Here is a 19,358-nt window from a genome sequence, read left to right on the forward strand (position 1 = left end):
TATGATCATGAAAAAAAATGCCCGCTCCATTCATTCTTCAGTGATTCCCTATATAATCAACCAAATTTTTCCACAAAAAGGGGGGATGGGGCCCTCCCCCCCTGGATCCGCTTATGGCAGTTAGCCAATCATAATAAAGTATTATAATGAAACATACATCTAATGTAATTATATATGAATGGTAGCTGATGTACTACTGTGTCTGTCCTTGGAATACATGTTCATCAAATACATCAGTTTTAGGAGGAGGAATATCTTGTGCAAAAATTTCTTAAAATAAATATAAATAATTTTTCATTTAAATTCTTTATTTTGTGCTTGAAAATAAAAACAGGACTAGTAAAAAGTGATAATTTTGAAATTTGTACGTTCAAATTTTAATATTTATAACAATCTGCAATTGTTTACAAAAACAGTTAATGAATTAGGAATTTTCTAATGTTTGGTCATTGAATTGGTAATTAAATAGTTTTAATATTTTATTTAACAGTCATTTCAGTAGATATGTAGACTTTGGTCAATAGAATTATTTGAATACATATTTTTATTGGTTTCTTTTTTTTTTGAGAAAATAACATTTTTTTTGTTTAAACAGAATTCCTCTTCTCCTTAAGTCTTCAGTTACTGTGGTTTTGAGTTACAAAACAGGATGAACTCGACTGCCATAGGATTGGTTGAATGCAGTGGTCAGGTGGTCAAGTCTTTAGAAGCAGTCCTTGAATTTAAGTCATTTTTTGTTTCTTTTAAGTTTTGCTCTTGTCACATTTAAAAAAAAATATCTATGTCTTTATTTTGGTTGGGTTGATTAATTAATTACCTTTTTGGGGTTGAGAAAATTAATATTTTTATCAACTTTTTAAGAGAGGTGTTTAAATTTGTTATAAAAAAGTAAAAACTTAACAATAAGTGGTTACATTTAAGGATTGTTTCATATATTTTTTAGATTGTATTTTTTCATGAACAAATTTTCACCATTGGTTTCAATTTTTGTTTTCAGCCCACATATAGAAAATACATAGCGAATAACATAAAGACATGGCAATGAACACAGTAAACGACTTAGTAGCAGTTTTAGGAAACGGCCTACCTCCAGTTGCTCCACGGTAAGTTATATTATTTTACAATCTCTTTTCATAGAAAAATGTAACCTCAATGATTAGTAAACAAGCAAAAAGTGTACTGACCAGTAGATTATTGCACATTCTTGTGAAAAAGCTGAAATGAGTGCTACATAATGTATGTAAGGTCTCTTGATACATTAGTTCAAGGGTGCAAAATAAACTCCCTACAGAAACACACAAAACTTATATTGATATTTTGCACCCATGGTCATTCTCAGTTTAATTTCTGTGGTTAAAGTTTTTAAAACTTTAATAAACTATACTGGATTTCAACCAATCTTGGACGGAAGCTTGTTTATGATCATAAGATAGTATCCAGATGTAAATTTTGTAAAAATGAAATACCATTTTTTCCCTATTTTACTTATAAATGGACTTATATTTAATGCCAGGAAACAACACATTCACTCTGGTTAAAGTTATTAAAATTTTAATAACTTAATTTCTTATACTATTTTGGATTTGTACCAAACTTAACAGAAGCTATATATCTAGAAGGAAATTTTGTTAAAATTTTGTACCTGTTTATTCGTATTTTACTTATAAATGGACTTCATTTTTTTTCAAGTTAACATTACATATGTACAGTCTACAGTTAAAGTTTTTAAAACATATATATAAGATTCATAAACATATAAAAAGTGTGGGCACTGCATATTGATAATTGCCAAGACATATACCACTGTATAAGAAAGTTCACATGAATTCATTTCTTTTTTCACCTCAGTTTCACCTTAATTAAAAAGTGTTGTTTACGAAATCAGATCCAGTCAAGATTATTTCGGGACCTTAGTCTCAAAGTGAACAAAATTTTTTAATTCGGATTAGGTTATCTACCTATGTAATGTTCTTTTCTTGTGTTATTTTAAAAAGTGCTCTTTTCTTAGTTTAGTTTAAACATATTTACTTACATTTGATTGGGAAACAAGTTGTTGCAACTTATATTAATCCCTTTCCACACTTTTGACACTCTTGGATGTTTTTAAAATATGTACATGATTGGGCGTTCATGAAAAAATCCACCTCAAAATTTACAAATCTTTTTTACCATTGTTAAGACTTCTGAACTTCTGACAAATTCACCCAGCCCCACCAAAAGCATTTATGAAAATATGTCAACAGTATTGAGTGAGAGAAAAAAAGTTTTAACATGTTTTCACTATCAAACATTTTCTTTGATGTAGATTTTTATTTAAAGAAGAAATATAGGTTACAATTCGACAGTTAAAGTGGAAAAAAATCAATTGTTTAACAAATTGTTTTAAAAGATTTAAAGGAATTTCAGACATAAATTTGTTATTTTGCTTAAGGACTAGAAAATAAGGGGACTTAATTTGCAAGTTTCATTTATTGTCTCCCCTTTAAACAAAATATTGCTTCAACAGATCATTCAATTTTAAACAAAACAGAGTTGACCGAAATAAAAAAGTTGTCAGTATGGATCTATTCGAGTCGATAATTTAGCAGCATTGGCTAATTTGATGACTTCTTGTGAATCAATATAAAAGTTTGAATGACATGGAAATATTGGGGATGTATGGGGGTGGGCAGCGGGCAGCTGGCAAATGTTGTTCGTGCACTTACTCATGAACTGTTCAACCAAAGCTTTTATTATTTGAATATGTTGTTACTGAGAACCAAATTGAGGTCAAGTTCAATAATGATGATTTTAACTTTTCTTGTTCAGGAGTTATGGTTCTTGAAAGATTGAAAAATCCTTTTCCAATTGTGTCTGCATTTACTCATGAACCATTCAACCAATGCTTATTAAATTTTAAGATGTTGTTACTGATGACAAAATGATGGTCGAGTTTGATGTTCATGATTTTCACTGAAAAATTGTGTACCCCAACTTGGAAAAGTAAAGTCTCAAATGTTGATGACAGACGACGAAAAAAACAATGCTGTATCAAATATTCAATCACAATTCAAATTGAGAGCTGTTTTAAGCTTAAATGCTGTTTATACACTTTGATCTCTGAAGGAAAATCTGGTTTGCTGTCTCTTGTTTTCATTGTTTCCCACTATCCACCAACTAAGAGGATTGATTGATGAAAAGGAATAAATTTTGTCACCAAAAAATACCCTGACTAAAATATTTTCTAAGTTGCAAATATATATGTTCCAAAGGGGCAGAGAACAGTCTTATTTATTTATGACATATTCATATATTGATATTATTATAAGTCTTGTTTTCTTTCAAACTGGCCAATACATTAATGAGCTACCAAAGACTCTTCATCCAGGTCAGGATACAGATGAAATGTTTTGTACTTTTTACCTATCAGAAAATGTATGCCCAATAATTCTAGCATTCATCAAGTTCAAGATTTATAAGTAGACTAAGAATGCAAACCTGCCAATATTAAGATAATTGAATAAAAAACACAGCAACAATTTGCCCCTTTATCATTATATGATAGGATGATAAACTTGTGACCTGGAGAGAGACTGAGTAAATATCTGACATAATGGTGATACCCAACACTACAGGGAGATAACTCTGTAAAATCAGCTACACCAGTAATCACATTGTATTGCTAAAAAAATTCTCAATGATCAAAATTAGTGTTTGTCAAACTGCTATGTCACCCAATGAAATTTTTCTGAGAAAGTGATTGGTTGAAGTCCACACTTTGGGACAATTACTAAAAAAAACCACTTCCACCAACTTTTATGAAACTTTTTTGAATTGGTTATATTTATTGACATAAGCTCCCTTTGGATTTTTATAAATTTCAGATTTTTAATTTCCATGTTATGAAGTTTTATCCTTAAAAAAGGGTGATTTTCCAGTTTTCAGACAATCCCTTAAAAACAATTCCATCAACTTTAATGAAAATTTGGTGAATTGTTTATATCTATTGACGTATGCTACAGGCATATCATGAGCGTGCTTATAGCGCAGCTCTATATATATTTTTTCCAAAGGGTCAAAGTTAATATTGTATCAAAATTTTATGAAAATTAAACAAGCCAAATTAATTTAAGTGAAGGTGTTGGGTACAAGGGGACTTTACTTAAAGGCATTCTAATGTAGAAGTTTTGTGTTCAAATGTCTTTGTACATGTATAAGCAGACATGCCAAAAATAATATGTAAAGTAAAGACACTTCCCTTATTTTTGTGCTATTTTCACATTTCCTGACCGGTGTGAGAAAAACATTTCTCCTCACTAGTGAAAAATCTGTTCTCGGCAAATGATTAGTCGAAATTTAATTATGACGTCTAAATGTTTTGTTTTCTTCTGAATTTTTCTATTGTGACGCCATGAAAAAAGGCGGCAATGCCTGATGACGTCGCATATAAAGAACACAAGTTTCTGAAAATCTTTGAAAAAGAAGGATAAAAATCATTAGAGAAACAGATTCGGACACTATATAACTCGTGTATTACAATATTTCTCCACTCTCGACAGTTAAATTTTAGTTATTTAAAGAGCTCGGCAAGCCTCGTGCTTCAAATAATAAAATTTAACTTTCTCGAGTGGTGAAATATCGTAAAACACTTGTTGCAGTGTAGGAATCTATATTTATCTGTTTTGAAATCAACAACTGTTGATCTCCAGAGGTTAAGTTATTTGTTTTGTAGGGTTGCTGTTTCATTGTTGTTCACCCTTTATATATTTTTTTTATTGATATGCTGAAGATAAACCCGTTCCCAAAGATACATTAATTGAAATTAAAAAAATCAACTATTGTTTTTTTTATATAGGGAAACTTAATTTTTATACACCGGTTTACAGGACGTATTATGGCCTAGTACACCATTGTCCGTCCTTCATCAACATGTTGGATATTAACTCAAAAACGCTTGAACCAATTTGCATAAAACTTCTATTGCCGTTATATTATATATTTTTATAAATTTTAGATTATATGTTTAAGAGTTATAGGGTTTTATAAATTAAAAAAAGGGGGATTTTCCAGTTTTCATACAATAACTCAAGAATGCTTTCACCAACTTGCAAGAAATTGAGGTGAATTGTTTATATCTATTGACGTGAGCTCTCTTTTGATTTTTATAAATGTTAGATTTTAAGTTTCTGAGTAACACAGGGTTTTATTCATAATAAAAGGGGTATTTTCCAGTTTTTCTGGAAAAAACTCAAATGCTTACAGCAATTCTTATAAAAACTTAAGTGAATTATTTCTCTCTTTTGATTTTTATAAATTTCTTATATGATGTTGAGAATAAATGTAACAGTTTACTTTATTTGTTGAGTCTGACAACAGATTTACTAAATATTGAGCAACATCACAGTATAAATTACACAACAGCAAGAAATCTTTAATTGAATATAAATTCCATAGGCCCCCCCCCCCCTTTCATGGGAAAAATTTGGTTGATTATATAGGGAATCATTGAAGCATGACTGGAGCGGGCCCCCCCTTAGGAAAAGTTCTGGATCCGCCACTGAATTCAATTCATATAACCAATTTCAAGTTCTTTGACTACATTTATTCAGAAAACTATGATATGTAAAATATTTAATTACAATCTAAATTCAGACCTTGAATTTTATTTTCATTTTTGCCCCAACTGTTCAGGGTTGGACCTCTGCAGGCGTACCTAGTTGTTCTCAGCGAAGCATTTTATTCCCTTATAGAGGAAACATTAAACAATAGAATTGATAATGATTCAATGAGAGTATTTTATTTTATAAATTGCACAGAAAAATAACAAATAAAACGACGATAGAGGTCACATGCCTTACTTTTTTTTGAGGAATTCAATTTGTCCTGTAAATTTTGATGCAATTATCTCCCCTTGATTTTAAAGGGAATTTTCTGAAAAACAACACTTAATTTTTTGACAGTTAAAACCTTAATTCCAAGTTTTAGATGATCAAATTATTACCATTAAACTTGCAAAATTTCATGTACAGTCAGAGACTCCCCTTCTTTTTCTGTCAATTATAAGCAAATATTTTGTATACTGTGGATTCATTATTATTAGTTGGATCAAGTTTTTGTGGTTTTGTAGCTACCATTGTACCACAAATTCAAATGTTCAACAAATTACAAATTTTCTATAGGGTTTACATGGAAAGACTGGCAAAACCACAAAATCAAATATCCATGAAAAAGCAAGTTTTCCTTAATCCATGAAAACCGATACCCACTAAAATAAATAAATCCACAGCTACGTTAACAGATTAAAATTTTAAAGTTAGCTAGTGAGTTAAACTTCTTTGTTTGGTTCTCCAAATGTTTTGATTTGAGTGCCTCTGATGAGTAATTGTTTGGATAAAATTTAAAGTTAGCAGTTAAACTTCCTTGTATGGTTCGCCAAATGTTTTGATTTGCCTCTGATGAGTAATTGTGTGGATACAATGGTGTTTTTTTTATTGTGGTTCCCCTTTAAAATGTTTGCCTCATGAACAGCAGCATGTATGATCAGAATTGGAAATGTTAAAGAATGCTACATAAAGGGTCCTGAATATTTTTCCAGCCATTCTTTATATTATCTAGAAATAAATGGTGTGATTGCCATTAATACAAATATTAACACCTTAGAATACAGATAGCTGGACTATTATTATAATAGATCTCTTTTTATATATGACCTTCAAAAAACAACAAAATCCTATGCTGAAGTGTTATATCTCTGAAAGTCCAAGATGACAATATATGAAACATTTTTGTTGAATAGCCTGATTAAGACCGTAACGTTATGAATTAAAAACAATGAATATCACAGGATTAAAGATTTTTTAAGGTGTAGTGTGGGTTGGAAGGATTTGAGAAAGAAATATTCTGGCCAGTGGGCAAAACTGGAAATATAATTAACATGAATATTCTTTCCAAACAAATGCAGGATAGAGCTGTGTACTAAAATAAAAATGAATAATTGCGTTAGCAAAAAAACATAAATATGCAAAAAAATACCCCTGTCTTGTGAAAGACTATTTGCAGAAATGTTCCTAAATAATTGTCACAGTTCAGAATATGCCTTATAAACTGGAATTTAAACCTTTAAGGTGATATTTTCACTAACACCAAATTAATTTATTATAACTTATATAGCCTAAAACAATGGAATACTAAATCACTTATATGCATGAGGTTATAATTTTCATTTTGGGTACAGACAGGGAAAGCAGGATGTTTGATGCGATTTCAAAATGGCTAAAATTTTAAACTATATATATACAATATATTGTCATAATAAAGCACATATATATATTTATATTTCTCTAATTCTACGCTGATTTATCGTTTTCCTAATCTGTTGATTATTTTTATTTAATCAACATGTGGTTCATTTGATCTCAGCTTTTCATTGGTCAAATTTCAATTATAATGTCACATTTTCTTGCTTTCCTCTGAATTTCTTATTGTGACTTCATTAAAAAAGGCAACCATGTCTGATATTGATGTATAGAAAGTCAACCATGTCTGATGATGGTGTATAGAAAGTCGACCATCATGTCTGATATTGATGTAAAGAAAGAACACACCTTTTTCAAATCAATCCAGAAAAAGGAATAAGTTTGCTTCCATTATAGCATAAAAATCCCTAGAGAATCTGATTCCACCACCAAATCTTGTGTTATATACAATATTTATCAACTCTTGACAGTTAAATTTTAAATATTAAAAACGCTCGGGCGACCCTCACATTTTAAATTGATAATTTAACTGCCTCGAGTGGATAAATATCATATCACACTTGATGGTTTATAATTATAGCTAAATCAATTACCAGATTAATGAAATATAACAATTTTGTGAAAATTTATGTACAAAAAAGGGAAGAAAGATACCAGAGGGACAGTCAAACTCATAAATCGAAAATAAACTGACAACGCCATGGCTAAAAATGAAAAAGACAAACAAACAAACAATAGTACACATGACACAACATAGAAAACCAAAGAATAAGCAACACGAACCCCACCAAAAACTAGGGGTGATCTCAGGTGCGCCGGAAGGGTAAGCAGATCCTGCTCCACATGTGGTACAAGTGTATTCATGACATCACAAGTAAGACAAATTGGGACTTGCCACAAACTTGAATGAAAACTTGTTAATATTAGATAGGAGACAATATAACTCGTATATTGACAAAAGAGAACTTTAAACATCAAATTGACCTTTCTGACTTTGATATTTAGTATTGTGGAACTCTGGGCTCTGTTTTTAATTCGCCTTTTCAGAATCTAAAGAACTATGGGTAATCTAATTGCTTGTACACCAAAGTGAAAATAACGTTACGTCATTGGTTGAATTTCAATTGTTTAGGAAACTTAACCAATCAAAACGCTTTGGTGTACGCTTTTTTTGCCTGTTTTTTAATGTTGATGCTTTAAAAAACATGCATGAAAATTTGAAAAAGGGCTATATCTTACTTGCTCCTTGAACTATGAATTCTTATTTTCTGAGTGAACAATTTCTATTTTCTTTGTCACTGTAAATTCAGAATTTGTGATTTTTTTTTAAATGAATAATTTGGTACTTTCTAAAAAAATCACAATTATAAATAGATTCAGTAATTTCTGACTTTACAGTATCTCAAAGACCTTGTTTCATAATCAATATGACATGTGATCGTTATGTTAAAAAAAAGTGGGAAGCAGAATATGTATTATATTCAAAATATTATATTTCAGTGTGAGGACCTACGTGGACAACCAGATGAACAGGCGTCTCCAACGAGTTGGTATGCCATACGGATATGTGGCTCCACGACTAGAGGCACCACGATGCTCTCGTCGTCTTTTAGGGTTGGAGCCAGAACCAGTACTTCTCCCAGTTGCGTCTCCTGAGCTGCCAAGAAATGATCAACCTGAACATTTCGAAGCAGTTATTGTACCTCGGGTACGATTATTCTCCGTCATGGTTCCTGAAGCAGCTATTCAAATAGCTGATGACGAGGATGATATGGTTGAGGTTGAGATAGCTGGCGAGGAGGTTCTGGAGTCAACTCTGGAGGAAGAAGAGGTCATCGAGCTGTCTCTGCTGTGTGGTATGGACACAACGGTGGAGGAACCAGCCGACTGGTTCCTGGAGAAGACAGTGTCTTTCCTGCCAACAGAGGAGGAGACTGTTTTGTTCGAGGAGGTAGTGGATGAGGATGCAACAACCAGCCATGCTGAAGAGACTGTCTGGTATGGTCCTGAAGAGGTTGAGGTTCCAGCCACTCCAGTTACACCGTATATTGTTATAGGTAATGATGTAGGTGTTCCTTTGGACTGGGAGGTGATCCCTGCTCCAGTGGTTGAGGTTGCTCCTGTCCCTGAGGCAGCTGGGAGGTTTGTTGGGTGGAGACAGATGGCTAGAGTGCTAGGCTGCCTTGTTACTTCATACCAAACTGTCTCAGCTGTCTAATTTTTTGGTTAATTTTTGGTAAATACATATACATTTTGTATATTTTCTTAAAAAAAGGAAAATTGGAAAAGTATAAATTTTTGCTTTAGTTTAAAAAAAAAGTTTTGAAAAGTATAAATTTTTGTTTTAGTTTAAAAAAAAATGTTTGGAAAAGTTAATTTTTGAACTTGAACTTTTTGTTTTGATTTATGGTCATTCCATTTATTTTTGAAAGATTTTCATTCTTTGCTAAGTAACACAATTTCTTCAAACTTTAAAAGATTTTTTTTTATAATTTTGGCTATTTATTAATTTAAGGTTTTAAGAAAATATTTTGTTGTAATTTAAATGAAAGTTTTTAATGTTTAATTTACTTTATTTGCAAATTTATAAAGAGTGTGTGTCTGTGTTTTTGTAACGTGACTATTTCTTTTTATCCAACACATGTTAAACTGTCAAAATGGATCACCATAATTATCAGTCAGGTCAAGGTCAATCAGTATAGATATCCAATCATTTCAGGTCAACATTTTTAAATTTTAAATTTAAAATTAAAAAGTTGCATCTTATAAATACCAGAGTAACTTTTAACCCGAAGTGTGACGAACAGACAGACAAACGAACGGACCAACAAACGGACGAACGGGTAAGACCAGAAAACATAATGGCCATGTATGGGGCATAAAAATCCAGCATAACAGTGCAACATTCCATTTCGCTTTTGAAATTTTGATGAAAAATACAAAATATTTCCTTTGACTCGATCAGTTTAACATTTAAATTGTCACCACCCTTTAGAAAGAAAATGAACATTAAATTTGTCCACTACATAAATTTCATAGTTTAAATAAAGGGAATTTTTTTCTGCAATTTTCTCTTCTGGATGAAAGGATAAAATTACCACTTCTGTTTCATTATTCATTGAGAGCATTTATAAAAAAAGTACCAGATCAGAAGTAAAACAAAAAATGAAAATATCACTTATTTCCTATTAAATTTAACATCCCAAAAATTTCACATTTGTTCATTTTAACCTTGACCTCTCTTTTAAAATTTAATAAAATATTAAATAAGGTTTCTGTATCTTAATTTGGCAGCTTCTGATAAATTCAAGAATATATTTGGTATACATCAATGAGGGGTACTAAACAAACAACAAAAACAAGGCGTCTTTAGGTCAACATAGTCTTCAACAAAGATGGGGATCTATACAATATGTTTAGTGTTTATAGTTTAAATTCGTCAACAAAATTTGATAAATATCTATAAGGAAAAATGTCTACAAAATTTACTAAATATATAAATATCTATTAAAAGATAAACAGTCGACAAAATTTACTAAATATCTCGAAAGAAAAAAGTCCACAAAATTTACTAAATATCTCGAAAGAAAAAAGTCCACAAAATTTACTAAATATCTCTAAAAGAATAAAGTCGACATAATTAACTAAATATCTATAATGAAAGAAGTCCACAATATTTACTAAAAAAAGAAAGTCCACAAAATTTACTAAATATCTATAAAGAAAAAAGTCCACAAATTTACTAAATATCTATAAAGAAAAAAGTCCACTAAATTTACTAAATATCTATAAAGAAAAAAGTCCACTAAATTTACTAAATATCTATAATGAAAAAAGTCCACAAAATTTACTAAATATCTATAAAGAAAAATTAAAGTCTGCAAAATTTACTAAATATCTATAAAGAATAAAGTCAACAAAATTTACTAAATATCTATAAAGAAAAATTAAAGTCTGCAAAATTTACTAAATATCTATAAAGAATAAAGTCAACAAAATTTACTAAATATCTATAAAGAAAAAAGTCCACAAAATTTACTAAATATCTATAATGAAAAAAGTCTACAAAATTTACTAAATATCTATAAAGAAAAAAGTCCACAAAATTTACTAAATATCTATAATGAAAGAAGTCCACAAAATTTACTAAATATCTATAAAGAAAAGTCCACAAAATTCACCAAATATCTTCAAAGAAAAAAGTCCTAAAATTTACTAAATATCTATAATGAAAGAAGTCCACAAAATTTACTAAATATCTATAAAGAAAAATTAAAGTCTGCAAAATTTACTAAATATCTATAAAGAATAAAGTCAACAAAATATACTAAATATCTATAAAGAAAAGTCTACAAAATTTACTAAATATCTTTAAAAAAAAATATAATAAAGCAAAATAATTAAAAAAAAATTCTCTTGCAATTAAATAAGTTTAAAATTTTTAATTCAGCAAAAGATTTAGGCTTACAACAACTTGATGTGAATGATATTGCATTATTATAGTGTCTGAGTACAACATTATTACATAAATTGCTGGGTTCAAATTTCATTTTTTTACAAAAATATAAAGTTTATCCAAAGTTAACACTGGCAAGTCGAGTATAACAATGTATCTAACACTGCACAATCTGCATACCTGCATAGGATAATTGGCATTGCATATATAAATTAACATGTAAAGCTTATGCTGGCTTGCTGATGTTTTCTTTCATTGTTCTATTTAATTAACCCCTATAGCCAAATATAGCAACATCTATTTAGAATTGACCTGGGACTTGGATTTTGGGCAGGTAGGGAGGAATAAGGGAAATACCTTGGCCTGGGATTTTAGGGCTTAAAGAAAGGGGAGGGGAAACCTTGGGACTCTGGTGAAGTGGGGATATAAAAGGAGAGGGGGAATCCCAGGGCCTAGTGTATTTGGGGAGATAAAAGAGGGAGAAGGTTACATCCAGTCTGGTGAACTGGGGGAGATAAAAGAGGGAATGGGGAAATAGTTGCTGTTAATTGAATGAAGCAAGTTATGTGTTAATGTTGTATTCACATTGTTGTGATGAGTGTATTGTTGCTTTGAAGTTTGTGGAGCACAAATACCCCAGTAATTTTGGATAAAAATGATAATGAAAAAATATTCCCTTTTAAACTTTCAATTTTTAATAAAGATATTCAAGTGTTCAAGTTAACTATTAAAGTGGTCTTTCTTAAAGTTGTCAAATAAGAACCAAAGTGTACCTTTTAAACTTTAAAATATGAATTGAACATTTAATTAGAAACCTTTCAGCGGTTTAAACATTTATGCGTGTTTCTGAATTCCTTTCATTAAAATTGAGTAAATAAAATCTCACTCTATTTAAACAATTTTCGGTTGTGTTGTAAAAAAACCCACAAAAACATACAAATAAGTACTTGACCTATAGTATAGAAACTTGTTTTTGTTAGAGACTATATTGACCTCTGGGGTCCAGGTTTTTTTGTGTTGTTAGTTACTGTCTCAATAACATAATCCCTAAAGTCATTTTCCATTAATATTAGACAAAGGACAAATTATAAAGAACCCAGAATATCAAAATCATTCATTTTAACTTATAATAACTGTTAATTTTCCTTCAAATTAAATATATGTTTCACACATCTCCTTCGTTTAGATAAATTTCAAAATGAAACAGAAAATGAAAGCCAAATATTTAAAATTTAGATTAATTGAAATAGCCTCCCCACTTCAAAAAAAATAAAGAACAAATTTTAACAGAAAAAAGGGGGAGGGAAACCTAAAGATACAGAATTTAAATAAAGTGATAAAAAGATCCTCCATCCTTTTCTAAACTTCTTTTTAAAGTTTTAAACTTGGTAAATTAGATGTCCCCTGAATTTAGAGTATCCATGGGAACATGTCCCATTTTTACCAGAAATTAATATACCCATAGGAACATTACAGTACATGTTCCTCTTCAAAGTAATAAAGGTATCCATAGGAGTATCACATCACATGTTCCTCTCCAAAGTAATGAAGGTATCCATAGGAACATCACATGTTCCTCTTCAAAGTAATGAAGTATCTATATATAGGAACATCACATGTTCCTCTCAAAAGTAATGAAGGTATCCATAGGAACATCACATGTTCCTCTCCAAAGTAATGATGGTATCCATAGGAACATCACATGTTCCTCTCAAAAGTAATGAAGGTATCCATAGGAACATCACATGTTCCTCTTCAAAGTAATGAAGGTATCTATAGGAACATCACATGTTCCTCTTCAAAGTAATGATGGTATCCATAGGAACATCACATGTTCCTCTCCAAAGTAATGAAGGTATCCATAGGAACATCACATGTTCCTCTCCAAAGTAATGATGGTATCCATAGGAACATCACATGTTCCTCTCCAAAGTAATGACAGAATTGGCTTTACAATGAACTTTGAACTCAAAGACATGGATACACATGTTTCAGAAAAGTAAGTTTGGTACCTTTATCTCTTTTCACACTTTTGTTGTTTTTAAATAATTTGTAAATTTAATTGTTAATGTAACATATTTAAGTTGTCAAATTTTTGTGTAAAAAGGGGAATGACCATATAAACTGTTTTTTAATATTATTTTTGTTAAAAAGATTTTCAGAAGGAAACTGAAAAATTATTTATGAAAATGTGGATAGTGTCTAATGTGTATATAGTTTTAAGAAAAATATAAAAAAAACAAAAAAATGCATGGGTGATGGTTTTTAATGATTTTAAGAAAAATAGAAAAAAAAAAAAAAAAAAAAAATATGCATGTTACTAATAATGATTTTAAGAAAAATAGAGAAAAAAAAAAAAAAAAAATATGCATGTTACTAATAATGATTTTAAGAAAAATAGAAAAAAAAAAAAAAAAAAAATGCATGTTACTTGTGATTTTAAGAAAAATAGAAAAAAAAGAAAAAAAATGCTTGTGGTTTAATTATATCATGATGCAGAAATGGGTCCATTATTTTAACTTGAATTTAGGATTTATTTATATCATGATATGGAATGGATACATTCTTTTAACTTGAATTTTGGATTTAATTATATCATGATACCGATTGGATACATTTCTTTTAACTTGAATCTGGGGGAATTAATTATATCGTGATACAGAATGGATACATTCTTTTAACTGGAATTTGGAGGATTTAATAATATCATGATACAGAATGGATACATTCTTTTAACTTGAATTTGGAATTTAATGAAATCATGAAACGGAATGGATACATTCTTTTAACTGGAATAATGGGGATTAAAATAAACCCTTTAAAAAAGTGGGGTTTTACTGTTTTACCTCTGTCTGTCTGTCCATCATTCAGTCCGTCAGCATCAACAATCGTAACAAGGATTTCTGAAATTTGGTTCAGTGTTGAAAAATGCAGCTTTACTGTTTACCTAACACTTGTATCATTTACACATGATAGCTAAGTTGAAAATTTTCGTCACCTTATTCTCCGGAAAGTCAATACAAAGATTTCTGAAATTTGGTTCAGTGTTGATATAATGCAGCTATACTGTGTCAAGCGTTTCTAGATTCATCACTCAACAACTTCCTGTTTACTGAACACTCGTATCATTTACACATGTTAGCTAAATTGAAAATGTTCGTCACCTTGTTCTCCGGAACTTCAATACAAGGATTTCTGAAATTTGGTTCAGTGTGGATAAAATGCAGCTAATTACCACGTGCCATGCGTTTTCAGATTCATCACTCAACAATTTCCTGTTTACCAAACACTTGTATCATTTACACATGATAGCTAAGTTGAAAATTTTCGTCACTAGTTTTTTAGGAACTTCAATACAAGGATTTCTGAAATTTGGTTCAGTGTTGATAAAATGCAGCTAATTACCATGTGCCATGCGTTTTCAGATTCATCAACTTCCTGTATACCTAACACTTGTATCATTTACACAAAAATTGATAGCTAAGTTGAAAATGTTGGTCACCTTATTCTCCGGAGAGTCAATACAAGGATTTCTGAAATTTGGTTCAGTGTTGATATAATGCAGCTATACTGTGTCATGCGTTTTTAGATTCATCACTCAACAACTTCCTGTTTACCGAACACTTGTTTCATTTACACATGATAGCTAAGTTGAAAATTTTTGTCACCTTTTTCATGAGGAACTTCAATACAAGGATTTCTGAAATTTGGTTTCATGGTTGATAGAAGTCTGCTTTACTGTGTGATGCATTTTCAGATTCATTACTCAACGACTTCCTGTTTACCAAACACTTGTATCATTTACACATGATAGCTAAGGTGGAAATTTTTGTCACCTTTTTCTCAGGAACTTCAATTCAAGGATTTCTGAAATTGGGTTTCAGGCTTAATAAAGGTCAGCTATACTGTGTGAGGCGTTTTTTGGATTCGTAACTCAACAACTTCCTGCGTACTGAAGTATATGTTGGGGTATCCTCAGTGGGCAGTTGCTCACAGTTTCACTTAATTTGCAATGATACGGAAAGGATACATTCTTTTAACTTGAATTTTTGATTTAATAATGTCATGATACGGAATGGATACATTCTTTTAACTTGAATTTTTGATTTAATTATATCATGATACGGAATGGATACATTCTTTTAACTGGAATTTTAGATTTAATTATATCATGATACAGAATGGATACATTCTTTTAACATGAATTGAATATATTTTAGAGTATACATTTTTATTATTTATTCATTATAGCTAAGATGGAAATTTTCGTCACCTTTTTCTCAGGAACTTCAATACAAGGAATACGGAATGGATACATTCTTTTAACTTTAATTTTGGATTTAATAATATCATGATACGGAATGGATACATTCTTTTAACTGGAATTTTGGATTTAATCACATCATGTCATACGGAATGGATACATTCTTTTAACTGGAATTTTGAATTCAATTATATCAATTGATACGGAATGGATACATTCTTTGAACTGGAATTTTGGATTTAATTATAACATGATACAGAATGGATACATTCTTTTAACTGGAATTTTGGATTTAATTATATCATGATACGGAATGGATACATTCTTTTAACTGGAATTTTTTATTTAATTATATCATGATACGGAATGGATACATTCTTTTAACTGGAATTAAATTTAATTAAGAGTATACATTTTTATCATTTACACATGATAGCTAAGGTGGAATTTTTTGTCACCTTTTTAAGAGTATACATTATTTCTGAGGATTGTTTTGATATATGTAAGTGAACAGCAACCAACAACACAAACAAAAAAACGTAAAAAGATAAGTTAATACATTTTAAATAAAGATAAATAATGTTAATACCTTTTGTCCTTCATTTGGAAATTTCAAGATAAAATAATATATATTTAAAACCCGTACTTTCTCCTGTGTTGGATCCCCCTTTTTTTAAAGATTGCTGGTTTCGCCTCTGAACCCTTTCTCCCCTCCTATTTGGTAAAGACATATAAGATTGTGTCCATAGTACATGGATGCCCCATCCCCACTATGATTTTCTATGTTCAGTACTGGACTTTGAAAATGGAGGAAAAAACTCTTAATTTGGCATTAAAATTAGAAAGATGATACCATAGGGAACATGTGTACTAAGTTTCAAGTTGATTGGACTTCAACTTCATCAAAAACTACCTCAACCAAAAACTTTAACCTGAAGCGGGACGGACAAACAAATGGACGCACAGACCAGAAAACATAATGCCCATAAATGAGGCATAATAAATGTTTGCCTTGGAAAACTCCCTTAATAATTTGTATAACAACAGCCAGTCTAGCCTGTCATAATTCAGTAACTACAAGTTATTTATCTATTTTGGATAGATATGACTGTTTCAACGCCACTTGTAGTACTCCTAGCTATTACAAGGCTGCCAGAAGGTATATTCTCTAAACTAATAAAAGAATGCCAATGAGATGTGGTCATTATGCCATTGAGATGTGGTCATTATGCCATTGAGATGTGGTCAATATGCCAATGAGATGTTGTCAATATGCCAATTAGATGTGTTAATACAACTAATGAGATGCACTAAGAATGCAAATAAGATGTGGTATAAAGCTAATGAGATGTGCTTAGAAAGCCAATGAGATGTGGTAAAAAGCTTATGGATGTGCCAATAAAGTTGATGAGATACACTAAGAATGCAAATGAGTTGTGGTAATAAAGCTAATGAGATGCGCTGAGAATGCACATGAGATGTGGTAGTAAAGCTAATGAGTTGCACTAAGAATGCAAATGAGATGTGGTAATAAAGCTAATGAGTTGCATTAAGAATGCACATGAGATGTGGTAATAATGCTAATGAGATGTGCTAAGAATGCACACGAGATGTGGTAATAAAGCTAAGGAGATGTGGTAATAGTGCTAATGTGATGCACTCAGAATGTAAATGAGTTGTGGTATTTATGCCAATACAATTTGGTAAGAATGCCAATGAGATGTAGTAAGGATGCCAATGAGAAAATAATATGGAAATTTATAAATGAAAAGGAATAATGCTATATTCCCTTTAAATTTTAATAAAACCATAATTCATGTCTGATGTTAAGTTAAAAAAGGGTGAAATAATTTTTCAAATTTTCAAATTTTAGATCAAATTGCCCTTAAAAATCAGACGTAGAACATATATGTATCAGCTATTCCAAAACCATTTTACAGTTTTTAAAGGATTACTTTCAGAACAGAACATTTAAGATACCAATTTCGTAATGCAAGGTTTATCAGTATGATTTTGGGAATTTCCCAAAGTAAAGGGTGTTAGTGGGAGAAAGATCTCCAACCCTTCCGGGATACATTATTCTGACTCGGAGGCAACTAGACTTTGCTCTTACTTTTAAATACCACTTGCTTAAGGGAGAAGCAGCAAATATCCCTTTTAAATAAAGTCTTTGGTTTGTCCATACATGGGATAGAGCCCTTTACCTCCAACACATCAGGCAAGCATTGGACAATTGAGGAGGTTATAATTGGTAGTGAAAAGTATTCTTTTTAAAATATTCATATTCATTTTATTTTTGTTTATTTGATAATGAACTGTTACTCATTCTGTTGTTCAATTCCTAGTAGTAACAGAAAACATAAATTTTTATATTTGGTTTAAAAATATTTTGGTTTGAAAAGTTACTGTAATCAAAATATTTAATCGAAAAGTATGTCTCCATGCAAAATTATCCATCCCTCTACAGGACTTGTATCTTAATATAAAAACATCTTATTCTTAAAGTATCAACACTAACCATTACAAACAATTGGTACTTAATTAAATAGGTTTAAGGATGGAAGACAAGAGAGGGAGAAATGAGAGGGGAGGGGATAGGGGAGAGAGAATAGAGACTGATGGAGTGATTTTTCATATAAGGGTTTAAGGTACTAGTCTTGTAGAGGGATATTTCTTCTTGTAAAGCTAATGTATTCAGTCAAAAAAGAGAACTTTTTGTTAACAATATGAATATGAGTAGGAATACAAACCAATTATTTTTTGGTATGCAAATTCAGTCTGAAAGTTCTTGTTTTAAAATAATGGGTCTATTACATTTCTAAATTATTTCCCAAGTCTAAAATGTTTGTGACCCCAGTGGCCGATCCAGGGATTGGGGTTGGAACCCCCCCCCCCCCCTTTTTTTTTTTAATGATAATGCATTTGAATAGGGATATATATTTAAAACCCGAACTTTCTCCAGGGTTGGATCCCCCTTTTTTTAAAGATTTCTGGTTCCGCCTCTGAACCCTTTCTCCCCCCATTATTTGGTAAAGACATATAAGATTGTGTCCATAGTACACGGATGCCCCATCCCCACTATGATTTTCTATGTTCAGTACTGGACTTTGAAAATGGTGGATAAAACTCTAATTTGGCATTAAAATTAGAAAGATGATACCATAGGGAAAATGTGTACTAAGTTTCAAGTTGATTGGACTTCAACTTCATCAAAAACTACCTCAACCAAAAACTTTAACCTGAAGCGGGACGGACAAACTAACAAACAGACGCACAGACCAGAAAACATAATGCTCATAAATGAGGCATAATAAATGTTTGCCTTGGAAAACTCCCTTAATAATTTGTATAACAACAGCCAGTCTAGCCTGTCATAATTCAGTAACTACAAGTTATTTATCTA

At 30.8% G+C, this 19,358-nt stretch overlaps 1 protein-coding gene across 1 annotated transcript; it reads left to right on the plus strand.

Annotated features, from left to right (window-relative positions):
- The first annotated feature begins 931 nt into the window (after window positions 1–931).
- On the plus strand, window positions 932–9,567 carry LOC139499934 (uncharacterized). The gene is made up of 2 exons (XM_071288594.1): window positions 932–1,103; window positions 8,736–9,567. Exons 1-2 carry the CDS (start codon window positions 1,036–1,038, stop codon window positions 9,451–9,453), a joined length of 786 nt encoding a protein of 261 aa, XP_071144695.1. The 5' UTR covers window positions 932–1,035; the 3' UTR covers window positions 9,454–9,567.
- The last annotated feature ends 9,791 nt before the right edge of the window (window positions 9,568–19,358 follow it).

Source organism: Mytilus edulis, chromosome 13 (assembly GCF_963676685.1).
Source record: "Mytilus edulis chromosome 13, xbMytEdul2.2, whole genome shotgun sequence".
Taxonomy (NCBI): Eukaryota; Metazoa; Mollusca; class Bivalvia; order Mytilida; family Mytilidae; genus Mytilus; species Mytilus edulis.

Coding starts and splice junctions, on each gene's coding strand:
- LOC139499934 (XM_071288594.1), top strand. CDS start 1,036: ATGGCAATGAACACAGTAAACGACTTAGTAGCAGTTTTAGGAAACGGC. Junction 1,104..8,735: donor CTACCTCCAGTTGCTCCACG/GTAAGTTATATT, acceptor ATTATATTTCAG/TGTGAGGACCTACGTGGACA.